Source organism: Aphidius gifuensis, linkage group LG5 (genome assembly GCF_014905175.1).
Source record: "Aphidius gifuensis isolate YNYX2018 linkage group LG5, ASM1490517v1, whole genome shotgun sequence".
Classification (NCBI taxonomy): domain Eukaryota; kingdom Metazoa; phylum Arthropoda; class Insecta; order Hymenoptera; family Braconidae; genus Aphidius; species Aphidius gifuensis.
The window spans coordinates 18,283,161-18,299,782 of NC_057792.1; the positions used below are offsets into that span (position 1 = coordinate 18,283,161).

A 16,622-nucleotide genomic window follows, 5' to 3' on the forward strand; every position below is an offset into this window, starting at 1 on the left:
TAAGAAGACTTGATACGCTTAAATTCCAGTTAGTTTGTGACTCTCTGTTAACCGGTCCTTTTCAATTTTTTTATTTGAATAATAATCAAGGCTAATAGTATTTTTTTAAATTATGAATTTCGTACTTTGTTGGTAAGTTTTTAATATTTTTATTTCTCATCTTACCGTTATTTTAATTTAATTTATTTATTATTAATTAGCTATATTATTATTCATCTGGTGGTACATTCAAAGCAAAAAGAAATTACAAAAAATGATACAATTGGAATTGATAGTTTAAATATCGAATCAACAGATAAATATTTGTATGAAGCTGAAGAATATGGAATTAAAGAGATGAACAAATTTTATAATGTTGAAGAACCAAAATTATTTTCAAATGGTATTTAAATAATAATAATATATAAATAAATGTACTTTAATAAATAATTTAAATTTTATGTTAAGGTTTATTTTTAACTGATGAACATCCAGCAAAATACGTTGCAGCATTTAATCGTCAATCAGATGAGGCAAAAAATTTATCAAAATTAGCATATGCAGTATTAAAAAGTTCAAAAAAATTAGTTGAAATATTTGGTAATTCATCAAATGCATTTCTTAAAAATGTTAATCGTAAATCAACATTTGGTCTTCGTGAACGTTGTCAAAGACATACCTTTCCTTCATGTTCATCAGCAAATATAAAATATCGTACTTTTGATGGTAGCTGCAATAATTTTCAGCATCCATGGTGGGGCTCAGCAATGTCCACAATGCAAAGGTAATTTTAATTAAAAAAAAAAATCATTTAACAATAGTAATAATGTTTTTTTTTGATAAATAGATTTATTGCTCCAGTTTATGATGATGGAATTGAAACAATTAGAAGATCAACAAGTGGAAAAGCTCTTCCAAGTCCTCGTGATGTTTCTAGAGCAATTCATGTTGATAAAAATATTCCATCGAAAACAGTGACACACTTGTTGATGCAATGGGGACAATTTATTGATCATGATATAACTGGTTAAAATTTTTAATAATATTATTAAACATTAATATTGTTTATAAAAATATCTAAATTATAATTTTAATTAAATTTTAGCTACTGCACAAAGTCGAGGTTTTAATGGTACATTTCCACAGTGTTGTACAAATCGTGGAAGTGAATTTCAACCACCACATTTAACGGTTTATAAATTTAAATATATTTTTATTGCTATATTGTTGATAAATTTTATATAAATAATATTAATATTTTAGCATCCAGATTGTTTGCCAATTATTGTTGATTCAAAAGATGATTTTTTTGGTAAATTGGGTGTACGTTGTTTGGAATTTGTACGTAGTGGTCCAGCACCAAAAGAAGATTGTGCATTTGGATCAAGAGAACAACTTTCACAAGTTTCAAGTTATATTGATGGATCAATGATTTACAGTAGTAATACTGCTCACAGTAATAGTTTAAGAACTTTTAGAAATGGTAAATTTTTTAAATTTTAAATATTCAATTATAATTAACAACGAGTAATTAATAATTAATTTATTACAGGATTATTACAGTATGGACAACCAGCTGGTGGACCTGATGATTTATGTAGAAGAGGATCATTAGCAACAAATTGTTTTAGAGCTGGTGATGCTCGTTTAACTGAACAACCAGCATTAACATCACTTCATGTTGTTTTTCTAAGACTTCATAATAAAATAGCAACAGAATTATCAGCTGTTAATTCACATTGGGATGATGAAAAATTATTTCAAGAGAGTAGAAAAATTATTGGTGCAATAATACAACATATTACCTATCAAGAATATTTACCACTTGTTGTTGGTAATTTTATTTTTAAATATTAATTTGTTTTTTTTTTTTTTAGTTTGTTTGTTTGTCTATTTAAATTATAATGATTTTTTATTTTTATACATCGATAATAGGTCCTGATGTTACGGATACTTTTGGAGTTAAATTATCAAAAAATTATTCAAAAGGATATGATCCTGCAGTTGATGCAACTGTTGCTAATTCATTTTCATCAGCTGCATATAGATTTGGGCATTCACTTGTTCAATCAAAATTTGATAGATATGACAAACATCATAATTTAATAAGCAACAGTATGTCAATGAAAAAAAAACACACAGCAATTAATTGTGTTCTCTTTAATTTTAATTATATTAAATGATTTTTTTTTTAACAGATGTTACAATTCATGGAGAATTTGGAAATAAAGTTGATTTACAAAGTGCTGGATCAGTTGATAGATTACTTCTTGGTATGGTTAATCAACCATCACAACATCGTGATGAATTTATAACAAAAGAATTGACAAATCATTTATTTCAATTTCCTGGTTTTCCATTTGGTATGGATTTAGCAGCAATTAATATACAACGTGGTAGAGATCATGGTCTTGCACCATATGTTGCATGGCGTAAAATTTGTAATTTAACAGACATTAAAACATGGAATGACATGAAAAATAGAATACCAACTAAAACAATACAAAAATTAAGAAAACTTTATGAAAATGTTGAGGATGTTGATTTATTTACAGCTGGTATTTCTGAAAAACCACTTCTAAATGGACTTGTTGGACCAACATTTGCTTGTATTATTGCTCAACAATTTAGTAATCTTAAAAAAGGTGATCGTTTTTGGTATGAAAATACAGATAATCATCAACAATTTACTATGAAACAATTATTACAAATAAAACGTATAACATTATCAAAAATATTATGTAATACACTTAATAATATTGAAACAATTCAATCATCTGTATTATTAAAAGTTGATAAAGACAAAAATCCACGTGTATCATGTAATGAAGTGGATGAATTAAATTTTAATGATTGGGCTGAAAGACAGCCAAAATCAGTTAATTCAACTCGTACATTTCCTTGGCGTAAACCAGTTAAAACAAATGTTAATCAAAAAAATAGAATTGTCGTTAAAAGACCACATGGAACAAATGAAAATGTAACAATTGTTGTACAAAATCATGCTATAAGTTCACCAGTATTTATAACTGATTCAGTTTATACTTCAAATGTTAAAACTGTACCACAACAAACATCTGATTCATCAATTGATTATGGATCATTTGAAGATAATGATTCAACTAGTGAAAAACCATTAACAAATCCTACAGCATCATCATCGTCATCATCAACAACAACAACGACAACAACAACTGTTCAACCAGCACGATTTAATGATTGGATTGCAAATTCTAGAAATCCAGCACAATCTGTATGGCCAAATTTATATGGTCCAATCATATCAAATCCACCAGTTGTCTCAACATTTATCAATGGACAAGATTCTTCCAGATCACATTACATAGAAAAAAATGTATCAAAGCCTCTTTCTACAAATAATAAATTTATATCTGTTAAAGTTGTTGAAGAAAAACAACAAGAAATCAAAAATTATAATGAAAATATACCTGTTATTCAAGATGACATGAAAAAATTTATGACACATGATGATTCAAGCACTGATGAACTTCCAAAACCCATTTTAAAACACAAATTATAAAATTACATATTTTAAATTATTAATTTTATTATTCTATATAGAATAATAAATATTTGTAACTATTAAAAATATTTAATTTAATTTGATAATAAATTAATTATTTAATTATTATTTTACAGTGCTATATAAATATAATATTATTTAATTATTTATAAATAAATAAATTATTTCATTTTATGTTTTGAGACATTTTTTGATACTTTTTTTTCGTGTTAAAATTATTAATTAATTATTTATAATTTATTTACTTGAATTTTAAAAAATTATGTGATGAAATATGATTGTTTGAAAAAAGAATTTATTCTAATAAAAGCTAGTAAATATAATATTGAAATATAAAAATTCCTAGATTTCTAAATGCTCGATTGGCTGAATGCCTTTGTCAATTTTTAATTTTTTAATTAATCTGAATTAATCATTTGCTTGGCAACTTAATATGATAATGCAAAATTCAATAATTATTTAAAATATCATGATTATATTTTGAGATTATAAATAAATACTTGAATATTTTACTTTAAAAAAAAAAAAAAAATCCTTAAATTCAGAATAAATTGTATAGTAATGTTTACCAAAAAATGTAGATTTATATTGCATAAACTCATTTCTATTTTATATGTCAACAATAACAATGGAAATGTTAAACTTGGGCAATCACTTTATAATCAATATATTAAATTGTTATGAATTGCGCAAACTGACTCATTAATGGTCACATTGCGCATTTCTTCAAAGAAAATAAAAAAAAAAAAAAGAGAAAGATATTGTTTCTATCTAGCTCCTTGTTTCTCAACCATCTGAGATTTGGCATCTCTCTTTTGTTGCTCTTGTCAGCTTGACTCAGTAAATAATAAACATAATAAATATATCTATTATCGTGAAAAACTTGTTGTCGGGTTAAGTCGAGTTGTCTCTTCCTGCACCAGTCAGTTGAAGCAATTACTAGTTAAATAGAGCAATATATAGTTGATGTTACAGTTGTGTATAGTGTTCATTGAGGACAGTTGACAATAAAAAATTACATTGTACACTCCATAAGTTGTATCTACTGTTTTAAATTTTAATTTAGAACACTGTAGGTTCTTTGTGTGTGAACTTGATGTGACTAATGTGATACTCCAAAGCATTTGTGTAATTGTGTTTTTGTATTTTATTTATATCCAAACTCTAGACAACAATTTTAATTTATTTATTTAAACCAGTCATTGACATAATTTATTAGCTTATTATTATTAATAAATATAAAAATTATTTCATTAACAAAAAACGTCAAAGCAACATAATAATTTATTGTGTTTTTTTTTTGTTCAACTCACAAAAAATTCATAAGCTCCAATTTTTAAAATTAATAAAAAATAAAAAAAATTTTTATTTAATAATAATAAAATTATTGTTATTATTATTAATATAATTTTTGTTTATTTACCGTTAAAAAAGTTATGACTTGTTGAAGTGAAAGAAAGGTTAAAAAAAAATAATTGCTTAACATTAAAAAAAATTTGTTAAACAATTAATTAAAAATTCATAAATAATAGCTAGTTTGACAAGTCTATATAAATTTTATAGTGTCAAAAAAATAAATAAATATAAATAAATATTTATTTATTTATTAAAATGAAGTTTGAATAAAAAAATAAATAAAAAAATTAAATAAAAAAGACACACCCAAATGCATAAAAAAACACATGGTTAATATGGTGTTGTTTATAATGAATTCGTTGACTTCATTTGTGCTTAGTGTAATATTATTAATATCATGTATTGTACAACAACCAACAACAGTATCTGCACAAGATACAACACAAGAAAATTTAGCAACAAGAATGCGTACAATAAGCGAAGATTTAAATCGTCAATTGGAGGAAATAATGGTATCCCAGGCACTTAATTATACATCAATTAATGCAACGGGACTTCCATACAATGCCACCACAAAATTTTATTCAAAAGGAATGGGAAGATTGTATAATGCAACAAATATGTTTATGGATATTATTCAATCCAAGCAAGCATATCCAGAAGGTTTGATATTTTTAAATTCATTTTTTAAATATGCTTTTGCTCAATTTTCAGAAAATTATTTGTCAATAATAATAAATAAATAAGAGATGAATAATAATGTCAATAAAGCTTTATCAATTTTTTTTTTTTATTGACCTTCTTGTCAAGTACAAATTACAATTGTACATCAAATTTTTTTTTTTTTTTTTCATCACGAGCTTTTTATTTTGACTGATGTTTTTTTAATTAAAAAAGTTTTTTATTTTATTTTTTTTCATCAATTTAGGTTACTCCTGTTTTATCTACATTACTGCTTAGCAACTGGTTTTTTTTTTTCTCCTCTAAGGGATTTGTAGTCATTAAAAAAAATATTTTAAATATTAATCCAGTAAATGTAATTTTTGTTTATTTAAAAAAACAAGAAATTAGCTATAATTACATTTTTTTTCTTATTGTTGTTCAAGTAATTTAAAAGCTTTGAAATGAAAAAAATTTAATCCATCAATGAGCTTTATAATTTGTTAAAAAAAAAAATGCTAAAATCTTTTTATTACTTTATATATTTAAATAACTACCACTCAATAATTGTTATTGATAACATCAACAATTAATGTTGACATTGTGATAACGTATTTATTGTTTGAATTATCGTCATATGTAGCAATTATATCATAGTTAAAATTACTTACTCAATTTGTTCAAGGCCTCTTCTAAACAACAATAGTTTCTTTTTTCAATTTAAAAACATCAAGAGTAAAATAGCATGCTTCTGTTAATCTTTCTAAATTTATCAATTTCATAATAAATAAATTTTTATATACTTTTATCTGATTAACAGGGCTGATAACAGTTGACAATAAACGACACTTTCATTTTGCTGATCCAGCTAAAGAATGGAAAATAATAATAAGTCATTATGGTGGATTAACTGGACTTGCTTTTGCTGGACTTCTTTTAGCAGCTATACTTCCATGTGTTGGTTTATTTTTCTTTTGTTGTCGTTGTGCTGGACATTGTGGTGCAAGAAGTCAGCCATTTGATAAAAAACATGATCAATGTCGAAAAATTATTCTAAATATGTTTTTAATTGCTGTTGCAACAATGATATTGTAATTAATTTCAAATTATTCATTTAAAAATACCTAAGAAAACGAAATTTAATAATTTTTATATTTAATATTTACAGGTATGGTGTTGTTTGTGCATTTGTTACAAATGAATTTGTTCAAGATGGTACTGAAACACTGCCTTACAATGCAAAAATAAGTTTAAAAGACGTTGAATTATATTTAGAAACAACAAAAAGACAAATAAATAATTTATTAATAACAAATTATGATGAATTACAAAATTCACTTAATAATACACTTCAAGCAAGTGGTAAAATTGTTACTGAAAAACTTGAAGTATATTCACATGCTGTATCATTAACAAATTTAAAAGATATTGTATCATGTTTGGATAATATTGGTGAAGATTTACGTGTTATGCATAATATTACAAAAGATCTTAGAACAAATGCAAGTCAATTGGACATTGTTGTTAGAGGTGTTAAAAAAGATTTACTACGTACACTTGGTCTTGAATGTAAAACACAAATGTGTCAACAAATTTTACATGATTATAAAATAAATGAACTATCTGTTCAAATTGATTTCAACAAGGTCAGTACTATTTTACTATCATTAATTTAAGATATTATTAATAGTATAAAAATATATGTAAATTTTATTTTCATGCAGTACTTGGATCAATATTTTCCAAAGGTATCATCATCATAAATAAATTGCATGATTGATATTTGTTTTAACGTACAATAAAAAAAATCTATAATATAAAATTTGCAATGATAAAAAATAATTGTTTTTAATTTTTTTTAACAGCTTCCAAATGTAACACTGGCATTACGTAATATAACATGGCTAATGGAGGGAAATATTGTTGCTGAAGTACAAAAAGGACGTGATTCATTTACAAAAATTCAACGTGATATACAACATGCTGTTAATGAAACAATACCAGTTGTTAGTTCAAGTATAAAACAAGCTGGTGAATCATTAGCTATAACAGCAAATAATATAACGACATTTATTGATTCAATAAGTGATAAAATAAATAGAATATTAATACCACATCTAGATATTGCAAATGATAATATTGATAAATATTCAATATACAGATATTATGTGGGTCTTAGTGTATCTGGTGTATTATTATTAATATTAACATGTATAACATTTGGTTTATTTTGTGGTATATGTGGTAAAAGACCAGATGGTTATGGTGATTGTTGTGATAAAGGTTCTGGTGCATGTTTTCTAATGACTGCTGTATGGTTTATATTTTTATTAACAAGTATACTTATTGTCATAACAATTGGACATATGATTACTGGTATTGTTGTACAACGTGGTATATGTGAACCATTAAAAAATCCATATGATAATCGTATATTTAAACTTGCTGATGATTATTTACAAGTTAATAAATTATTATATAAAGATAATCCAGATGCTGATATTAATATTGGACATATATTAAAAAAATGTCATGAAAATGAAACAATATATAAAGTATTAAAACTTGAAATAATGTATAAAAATGAACTTGAAAAAGTTAAAAATTTTGTTGAAAAATATTCAATAAGTAGTACTATTGATCAATTACGTCAAAAAATTAATTTATCACCTGGTATTGTTATATTAAGTGATAATGCAACATTAAAATTAAATGATCTTGCACAAAGTGGTTTAAGTGATATTGAATTTTATCGTTATGCTGAATTATTAAAAGAAAATTTTACAAATATTAATTTATCTGAACTTGGTAATAAGCTACGTAATTTAGCAAATCAATTACCAGATAATCAAAATAGTACGAAAAATGATTTACTTAAAAATGCTCATGATCTTGAACATTATCATAATGATTTAGTTATACCAATGAGATTATTAAGTGAACAATTAAGTATACGTGCATTAAAACTTGAAGATAATATTAAATTTAATCATAGCTCAATGAGTGAAGCAATTCATAGTCTTATTGATGAAGTTCAAACTGCTCAAAAATTTTTAAATGAAGATGGTCCAGAATATGTACAACTTCTTGCTGTTAAATTTAGTGATGCATTTGTCAAACAAATTAATGATTTTCTTGAACATTTGATTAATAATGCACGTGGAACAATTGGTAGATGTGGTCCAGTATCAAATGCATATAATGCTACACTTGTTGCTGGTTGTAATAAAATTGTTGATCCATTTGTAAGTATATATTTTTGATATTTTAAAATTTTTATTAAACAATATTTATTGTATTTTTATTTTTATTTTAAGAATGGATTTTGGCTGAGTGTTGGATGGTGTTTAATTTTCTTTATTCCAACAATTATTATCAGCGTTAAACTCAGTGCACTTTATAAAAAATCAGATCCTTATCCAGGACCACTTGTTGAATCGTGAGTAAAAAATTTATTTATATAAACATTTATATTTATTTATAATATTTATCAAAATTTTCAATTGTATATTTACCATTTATATTCATTAAACGCATTTTATGTAATTTTATTTATTTTTTAATTGAAATAAAATTATCATTTGTCTGTGATGAACATATTTTTTTATCTAACAAGACAATAAATTACAGTGAATATTTGTATGACGCATACGCCGACAGGGATAACATGCTACTTGCTCCGTAAGTATCTAGTATTTTATCTGCACCGTGATATTATTTATAATAACATATCATTATTCACTTTTTTATTGTTTCACAAATATAACTTATCACAATATCACTTATTTTACTTGTTACTTATTTTGATTTGGGACACAGAGCAATGAGATTGAGCAGTAGTAATAATTAAAATTTAAAGATACGACATTGATGATTTGTCATAAATCATAATTATAATTTGATCTAATTATGATAAATAAATTTTTGTTTTTACAGTACACATGTTAAGAAACATAATTATCGATATCATCCACATGCATATGCTGAAGGATATGATGGACCAATTCCAACATCTGGTCCTGCTAGACGATATGCATCACGTGAAAGAGTTGATGCTGCTCATCAAGGAACTTCACAACATGATTCAAGATACTCCGATCGTGCTCCCAAGTAAGAAAGTATTTTTTTATATATATTATTAGATTTTTTTTGAATATAAATTCTTGTATAAATATGAAAATAATAAAATTGAGAAAAATAACAAATTAGTTTAATTTTAATAACAATTTTTTTGATTAATAAGATTGTATTTAAAAAAGTTCGATAATGTCGTAATGAAAATAACGATATTTTCGTAATATAATTGGTAAAAAATTTGATAATAAAAATGTCAAGAAGTTTAAGAAATAAATGAAAAATAAAATAATTTTTCGATAAATAAAAGTTATCAACTTTAACAACAAATATATTTTAAACTAACTGGATCATTATCATGAAATTTTGACACATCATTTAAAACAATTTCATAAATCCAACATGAAAATTTCATTAACTTGTTGAGACAATTTTAAATTGTGCTTTAATTTTTGTAACAATGACATTGTTACAAATAAATATACATTGAGATTATTTGTTTAATTGATTTGTTAAACTCAAATAATTATTATTTTAATAATTTTAATTACTGTCACTGATTATTAACTAATTTATTACACACATATATTATTTACAAATTTATCATTTTGAAGCAGGGTTCCCACTCGTAAGAAAATTACAAGAAACTTTTATTTTTCAACTTTTTTTAGTAACAATAAATTAATTTTATTTGATTGAAATATTTAATTGCACGTTTTCAATTGTCATCTGTAATTATTATTACAAAACAAAATCAAAAAAACAAATCAAATTTGATGATTGTTGACCCTCATCATTTGGTCACAGTTTCCCCATTATTTACAGGTGAGTGGGAACCTTGCTAGAGGTCATCTTTCCACAACTATCAAACACAGTTAACATCTACTCAAAAATACATACGTAAGTTACAAGTCGTCTCATAAAAAAAAATATAGTTCAATTGTCAAATATATTTATAACATTTAATTGTAGTATTGTTGTGTACTTTATATTTCAATTATCATGTAGGACGAAAAACCGATGAGATTTAATTTTAAAAATATTTCTTCGATAAACATGTTATGTTAAATTAAATATTAATTATAATGCAATTTATTATTTAATTAATTTGTGCTTTATTTCATTATAGAAATTGGGATTTTCCTAATGGTGGACCACCAAGATATCAACCTCCAGCAGATGCACCACCACCAAGCACAGAATACGAACGACCTCCACCATATTACTATCATCCCGAGTAAGTTAAATTATTTGTTTATTTTTATATCATACTTAATGTTGATAATTATTATTTTTAGAGACAGAAATTAGGATATAATTACCGTGACATATAACAATTATGCATTAAACAAACCAACAATGTACAGTCTCATGAGAAGCTACAAAAGAAAAATTAAAAAAAATCAAAAAATAGCAAGAAGAGAATATGTGTGATAAAATGTTTGTGCGATATGTCACGGATTAATGATTATTAATAATGTTGTTAATTTTTGGATACAACAAATGATCAAATTTAATCAAGATGACCAAAACGATTAATTGTTAGTTATTAAATAATTTTATATTAAGTTGACAAAAAAACTGAGGCAATATTTGTACAACATATATTATTTAAAAAATTTTTTTTTTATTAATTTTCAATTAGACCCAAAAAATAATTGAGATATTTTCTTAATAAATTAAATGCATTTTTTAAAAATAGTATTAATGCTATTTAAAAATGTAATTTGTTTATTTACAAATAAAAAAAAAACAAAAAACAAATTTTAATGCCATTGAAGCTAGAGAAATCGAAGATTCGAAATCAATATATTTTAAAACAATATTTAATTATTATCGTTGTCATATAGTAATTAAAAAAATCTCAATTAAAAAATTTTTTGGGTCTGTTGTATTTGTTTTTAACTATTATAATTATTATTTTTTTTCCTTGGTAAATAATTCTTAAATTTTTCTTTATTTTTCTTTTCAAAGATGAGATTAATCGAAGTAAATTGGATAAATTGTTAAAGATTTAATATTATTACTTTTCTTTTCATGATTTTGTTGAAAACTTGGATATACTATTTATTTGATTGCATTTATACTAGTTATGCATTTATTTTAGTTACCCATTTTGCTATAATGCCATAAAAAATTGCCAAATCATAATACTCCAGAATGTAAATTATAATTAAAAAACAAAGACACTTGATTGACATTGACTGTAAATTAAATTTTGTATTATTAATAATATGACATAATTGTAAGCCAATGTTTTCAACAAATACGACGAAATTAAGTAGAAATGATAATTGATTGTAATTAATTTTGAAATGTATTATATACAAGAAAAAAAATATAAAATTATCTTTATTATACTCTTTGACACTTTGAGGTTGTTGAAAAAGTATATAAAGTTTTAAATATCTTAAATGTTTAGTGGATTATTTGTTATGGCGATGAATTGGATATTGATGAAAATGAAAAGCAGTTTTCAGTAAATTGTTTGTCAAATTTTTCAAATGAGACTGTTTATAAAAACAACAAAATAAGAACAAAGATTTGCTGTAAGTCTGTGGTGCTATTTTTCATTTATTTTTGCACACTGGCTAATTTTTTTTATAATATAGGACATAAGATATACTTGACTGTATTACTTTTTTCTTAAACTAGATTAATACTAAATTGAAATTATATATAGAATATACAATATACATAATATTTCTTTACATATAAAATTAATTATAGAAATTATGCTAAGTCATTTTTATGTATTTACGACTAATTGCCACAAAGAAAAAGAATTAAAAAAATTAAATAGATTTTAATGTAATAAAAGTGCTCAGAAAAATTATAAAAACATTTATGTAAATAATTATTTATTATTATTAATTAATGGATTTTAAATTTTAAAAGTTACCCTAAAATTTGCAAAAAAAAAAAATAGTAAATGCACATCTTTTTGAGGATTTCGATTTTATTTTTTTTCTAGCAATCGAATGGAAAGAAGAATTATCTCAAAAATTTACTGAGTAATAGACAAAAAAATTCTAAACAATTTGCACTCGAAAAATTGCTCACTGGATCATTTTATTTCGAAATTTCGACTCGAAAAATTTTCGCTATATTATTTCGAAATTTCGATTTTCTATTTATTTTTTTTTTTCTATTTGATTACGTCATTGGTCAAGTAGTTGTTAGCACTACTTGTAGATAGCACTACTCGAATATTTCATGAGTAAAAATAATAATAATAAAACAGTTTGACAATCACAACAACAATAACAATAACATGAAAAGTCATAACAAAAAATCAAAATAACCTAGGTCAAAAAAACACATTTCCCATGTTTATTTTAATTTTAATTTTTGCAAATAATTATAGTATTAATTGACAATGTTTTGTCAAAGATTAATCACTAAATTAACACTGACATTATTGATAGGTACAACTTTAATAATAGGTGACAAAATTGAAGAAAATTTATTATTTCCTTTTCATCGTGCATTTTGTGATAATTTTATTCATGCAATTGTTGCATTATTTTCCTGGACATTGATAATCGTTTTATCAAATGCTTCAATTATCAATAATATCAATGACATTTTTCTATGTACATTGTTATCATCATTAATTGACCTGGATCATTTTATTGCTGCTAAAAGTTTAACATTAAATGTAATTATAAAAAAAAAATATATTTATAATTTTAAATCACACATATTATTTTTATTTTTTATAGAATGCAATTCGTTTGGATAAACGACCATTTTTACATTCAACAACAATACCAATTTTAATTTGGGCATTATTATTATTTATTTCACATATATTAAAAAGTACACAAATAAATAATTATGCATGGATTATATTGACAAGTTTTTTAACACATCATATACGTGATGGAGCAAGACGTGGTTTATGGTTTGCTCCAATTGGATCAACAAAGCCAATTCCTTATCATGTTTACATCTTGACAAGTATTTTTCTTCCATATATTATTTATTATTTATTATCAGTATCAAAAAATTATATTACTATCAATCAATTACGATTACCCATATGAATTTATCAGCTAAATTAAAGCAGAAAAAAAATACAAAACAAAGTACAAAAAACACCTGGATATAATATAATACTAGTCGTGATGAATATGATGATGATGATGATGATAATAATAATATAAATAACAACAACAATAACAATGATTAAATAAAAATAAAAAAAAAGAATCAAGTTAATATATATAGATGCCAGCAGGTGAAGAAGTCTCTTATCAAAGTTAATAATCAATGTCAACAGCTATATTATTAAGCTTGATGTTGAAATGGTTGAAATACACCTACAACACCTACAACACTAACACAATAATATTTCTTATCTTTTGAGCACATGAATCATCGTAATTATCAATTTATTTGTTTTATAAAATATGTCCAGGTTGTGTTTAATTGAGTATGTAGTTTTTTCTTTTTTTTTTTTTCTTACAATTGACATGTGTTAGCATCAAGTAACTATATTTTATATATATATTTATATTGATAAATGAACAGCTCATTAAACTGATAGAAAAAGTGACCGTGAGAAATTGAATTAAAGATATAAATCATGCGAGACTTTGTGCTTGATAATATATATTTTATCAATTTACAATAAATTGTATCATCATCAAGTTATTTTTATTTTAAACTATTAATTTATCAATTTGGATTTTTTTTATTTTACAATGGTAAGTTTAAATTATTATTACATAATTAGCATTGATAAATAAATTATTATTTCAACAGGATAATTCATTGGAATCAATTCAATTGCAAATATATATTGGTGGTGGAATTGGGCTATTTTGTATTTTACTTTTATTTATACTCGTCATTGTGTTATTTGTAAAAATTAATCATTTAAAAAATGATAGGTGAGTCATTTTGTTTTATTGATTATTATAAATTAAAATGTGAATAATGTAAATTTAAAAATAATTATTATGTAGATCCAATCAATTGGTTAGCCAAAGAAACATGATGGCTGATTTTTGTTATACAAATCCAACAATTGTACCTGGTGAAGAATTATCAAGACGTGGATTTTCAATGTACGATGGAAGAATTGACATAACAAGTGATACAACAACATCACCATCAATGATACAAAAAAATAATCATGAATATGGTGTTTATCGACATGAAGAATCACGATCACAATTTTAAATATATTTTTTTATATATATTTATTCACGTGGTTAAATATGCAAGAAAAAATATTTAAATAATCAAATACATATATATTTATTAATTACATAATCATATTTTTTTAAAGAATATTTTTTAACACCTCATGTTGAGCTTATATATATATATTTAGTGTTATAAAATCAGTGATGAGACAGTGTTATGTAGAAAGAACAAGAGCCTGGAATATTTTGTAATTGGTATAAAATCATGGTGCAAACACATTGGTGAAGATATAGCCAGAGGGTTGGTGGGTGGTGTTACGTGCCGTAACCCTGGTTACCAAAAGTGAACAACGCTATTATAGTGTGTGTTTAAAAAACCTCTTTTTCTCTATCATTTTGTACACGCATATATCTGTAAATAATCATTATGTAATATCTAACATTTGATATAAATATAAAAAATTCACAGCAACTTAAAACAAATCGAAATAACAAAAAAAAAGAAAGGACAAATCAAATTATTGTTATTGTTATTTATGAATTCAATTATTTCGATTGTTGGTAAAGCTTATAATCTCAAGCTATTACTCCGGCTTTTCTGGTAAATCCCCTTATGTTAAACCAACAATAGCTGCCACAATGCAACGATATTTCTTTAGTGCACGCAACTTGTCAAGTGTTTATACTGCTATATCATCCCTTTAATTTTTTTTTATTTGTTCACATTTATGTTTATTAAATTTATAATTTTTATAAATATATATTTATTGTTATTAAAACAATGTGAAACAATTTTTTTTCATTATTAATTTATCTTTAATATATAACAGTTGAAATTTTATTTTAATTGTTAAATTTTAATATTTTAGATTAATTTTTAATTAAAATCTTATAAGAAAATTATTTTGGCATTTAAAAAATATTAAATTTCCCATTTTTTTTGTCTTTTCTTTTTGTCCAACTTTGATGTATGTTATTTTTATTTTATTGTCAATATATAATAATCTTGTATATAAGAAGAAAAAAAAAATAGAGGATAATGAGACGTGTGCCGCGGGGTCACAAATAACTCACAAATAAGAAAAACCCGGGGGCGACGACAATCATATGTTCATGTTTTTTTCTACCAATTATAACAATGCTTTCGAATGATATATATAAATTTTTGAAATGATGATAACCATTCACTTGACTCGTCATTGGTTTCATTGCTTTCGTAGCACATATATATTATTATTTTTTTATTTCTTAAATATAGGTATTGTTAATATTGTGCCTTTGTAAATTGTGAGACTGACGTGAACAATTGGACACGAGGACACGTGACAATCCACGTTAAAAAAATATCCTGCTGAGTTGACACGAGACGTTTGTATTATTTTACTATTCTCATATACAAGAATGATAATTACTAAAAAATCAAAAATTTCTTTTATCATGCTGTCAACAATCAATGTATATTTATGCAATAATTTTACATCATCATTACTGGCTATTAAAAAATTTATAATTATAAAATAATTGTATGATTTTTTTTTTTTTAAATAACAATTAATAATAATAAGCTAAAAAAAAATTTTTTTCGTTATTTTAATTACTTACAATAGACATTTTTTTAAATTGAAAAAACAATCGAAATTGATACAAAAAAAAAAATGAAAATAAAATTAATTTAAATAGGAAAAATGTATTTTCAATTAATCTGATTATTTAAATTTTAAAAATTAATTTTTAATTGTTTAATTAACGAAATTATAATGTAAAAAATAAAATTTAAATTTTCAATAATAATTATTTATTTACTATTAATTAATTTTTTTCTAAATATCAGTAATTATTCGCAATATTAAATA

At 23.8% G+C, this 16,622-nt stretch overlaps 4 protein-coding genes across 7 annotated transcripts; all 4 read left to right on the forward strand.

The window, feature by feature from the left end:
• The first annotated feature begins 2 nt into the window (after positions 1–2).
• LOC122858064 (chorion peroxidase-like) lies at positions 3–3,580 on the forward strand. The gene is made up of 9 exons (XM_044160736.1): positions 3–132; positions 201–382; positions 448–763; positions 827–1,005; positions 1,085–1,170; positions 1,243–1,462; positions 1,532–1,813; positions 1,915–2,094; positions 2,178–3,580. The coding sequence occupies exons 1-9, from the start codon at positions 113–115 to the stop codon at positions 3,518–3,520; spliced, it is 2,808 nt and encodes a 935-aa protein (XP_044016671.1). The 5' UTR covers positions 3–112; the 3' UTR covers positions 3,521–3,580.
• A 686-nt stretch (positions 3,581–4,266) lies between these two features.
• Positions 4,267–12,457, forward strand: LOC122858059 (prominin-like protein). Of its 4 annotated transcripts, XM_044160725.1 has the most exons (10): positions 4,268–5,542; positions 6,360–6,630; positions 6,708–7,185; positions 7,264–7,287; positions 7,405–8,784; positions 8,857–8,978; positions 9,170–9,220; positions 9,476–9,649; positions 10,743–10,850; positions 10,912–12,455. In XM_044160725.1, the coding sequence occupies exons 1-10, from the start codon at positions 5,206–5,208 to the stop codon at positions 10,922–10,924; spliced, it is 2,958 nt and encodes a 985-aa protein (XP_044016660.1). In that variant the 5' UTR covers positions 4,268–5,205; the 3' UTR covers positions 10,925–12,455. The 4 variants fall into 4 exon arrangements, with proteins under 4 accessions (XP_044016662.1, XP_044016660.1, XP_044016661.1 ...); XM_044160727.1 differs by lacking the exon at positions 9,170–9,220 and having other exon boundaries at positions 4,267–5,542; positions 10,912–12,457; XM_044160726.1 differs by lacking the exon at positions 7,264–7,287 and having other exon boundaries at positions 4,269–5,542.
• Positions 12,458–12,653: 196 nt separating this feature from the next.
• On the forward strand, positions 12,654–13,714 carry LOC122858173 (transmembrane protein 267). Its single transcript, XM_044160905.1, has 2 exons — positions 12,654–13,274; positions 13,339–13,714. The coding sequence occupies exons 1-2, from the start codon at positions 12,993–12,995 to the stop codon at positions 13,660–13,662; spliced, it is 606 nt and encodes a 201-aa protein (XP_044016840.1). The 5' UTR covers positions 12,654–12,992; the 3' UTR covers positions 13,663–13,714.
• Positions 13,715–14,268: 554 nt separating this feature from the next.
• Positions 14,269–16,345, forward strand: LOC122858195. Its single transcript, XM_044160932.1, has 3 exons — positions 14,269–14,325; positions 14,384–14,511; positions 14,587–16,345. Exons 1-3 carry the CDS (start codon positions 14,323–14,325, stop codon positions 14,801–14,803), a joined length of 348 nt encoding a protein of 115 aa, XP_044016867.1. The 5' UTR covers positions 14,269–14,322; the 3' UTR covers positions 14,804–16,345.
• The last annotated feature ends 277 nt before the right edge of the window (positions 16,346–16,622 follow it).

Excerpts from the sequence above, each read along its gene's own strand:
- LOC122858059 (XM_044160725.1), top strand. The coding sequence starts at position 5,206 with ATGGTTAATATGGTGTTGTTTATAATGAATTCGTTGACTTCATTTGTG. Across the intron at positions 6,631-6,707 it reads GCTGTTGCAACAATGATATT|GTATGGTGTTGTTTGTGCAT; the intron begins GTAATTAATTTC and ends TAATATTTACAG. Across the intron at positions 7,288-7,404 it reads TGGATCAATATTTTCCAAAG|CTTCCAAATGTAACACTGGC; the intron begins GTATCATCATCA and ends TTTTTTTAACAG.
- LOC122858064 (XM_044160736.1), top strand. The coding sequence starts at position 113 with ATGAATTTCGTACTTTGTTG. Across the intron at positions 764-826 it reads GCAATGTCCACAATGCAAAG|ATTTATTGCTCCAGTTTATG; the intron begins GTAATTTTAATT and ends TTTGATAAATAG. Across the intron at positions 2,095-2,177 it reads TCATAATTTAATAAGCAACA|ATGTTACAATTCATGGAGAA; the intron begins GTATGTCAATGA and ends TTTTTTTAACAG.
- LOC122858173 (XM_044160905.1), top strand. The coding sequence starts at position 12,993 with ATGTTTTGTCAAAGATTAATCACTAAATTAACACTGACATTATTGATA. Across the intron at positions 13,275-13,338 it reads CTAAAAGTTTAACATTAAAT|AATGCAATTCGTTTGGATAA; the intron begins GTAATTATAAAA and ends TATTTTTTATAG.
- LOC122858195 (XM_044160932.1), top strand. Across the intron at positions 14,512-14,586 it reads AATCATTTAAAAAATGATAG|ATCCAATCAATTGGTTAGCC; the intron begins GTGAGTCATTTT and ends ATTATTATGTAG.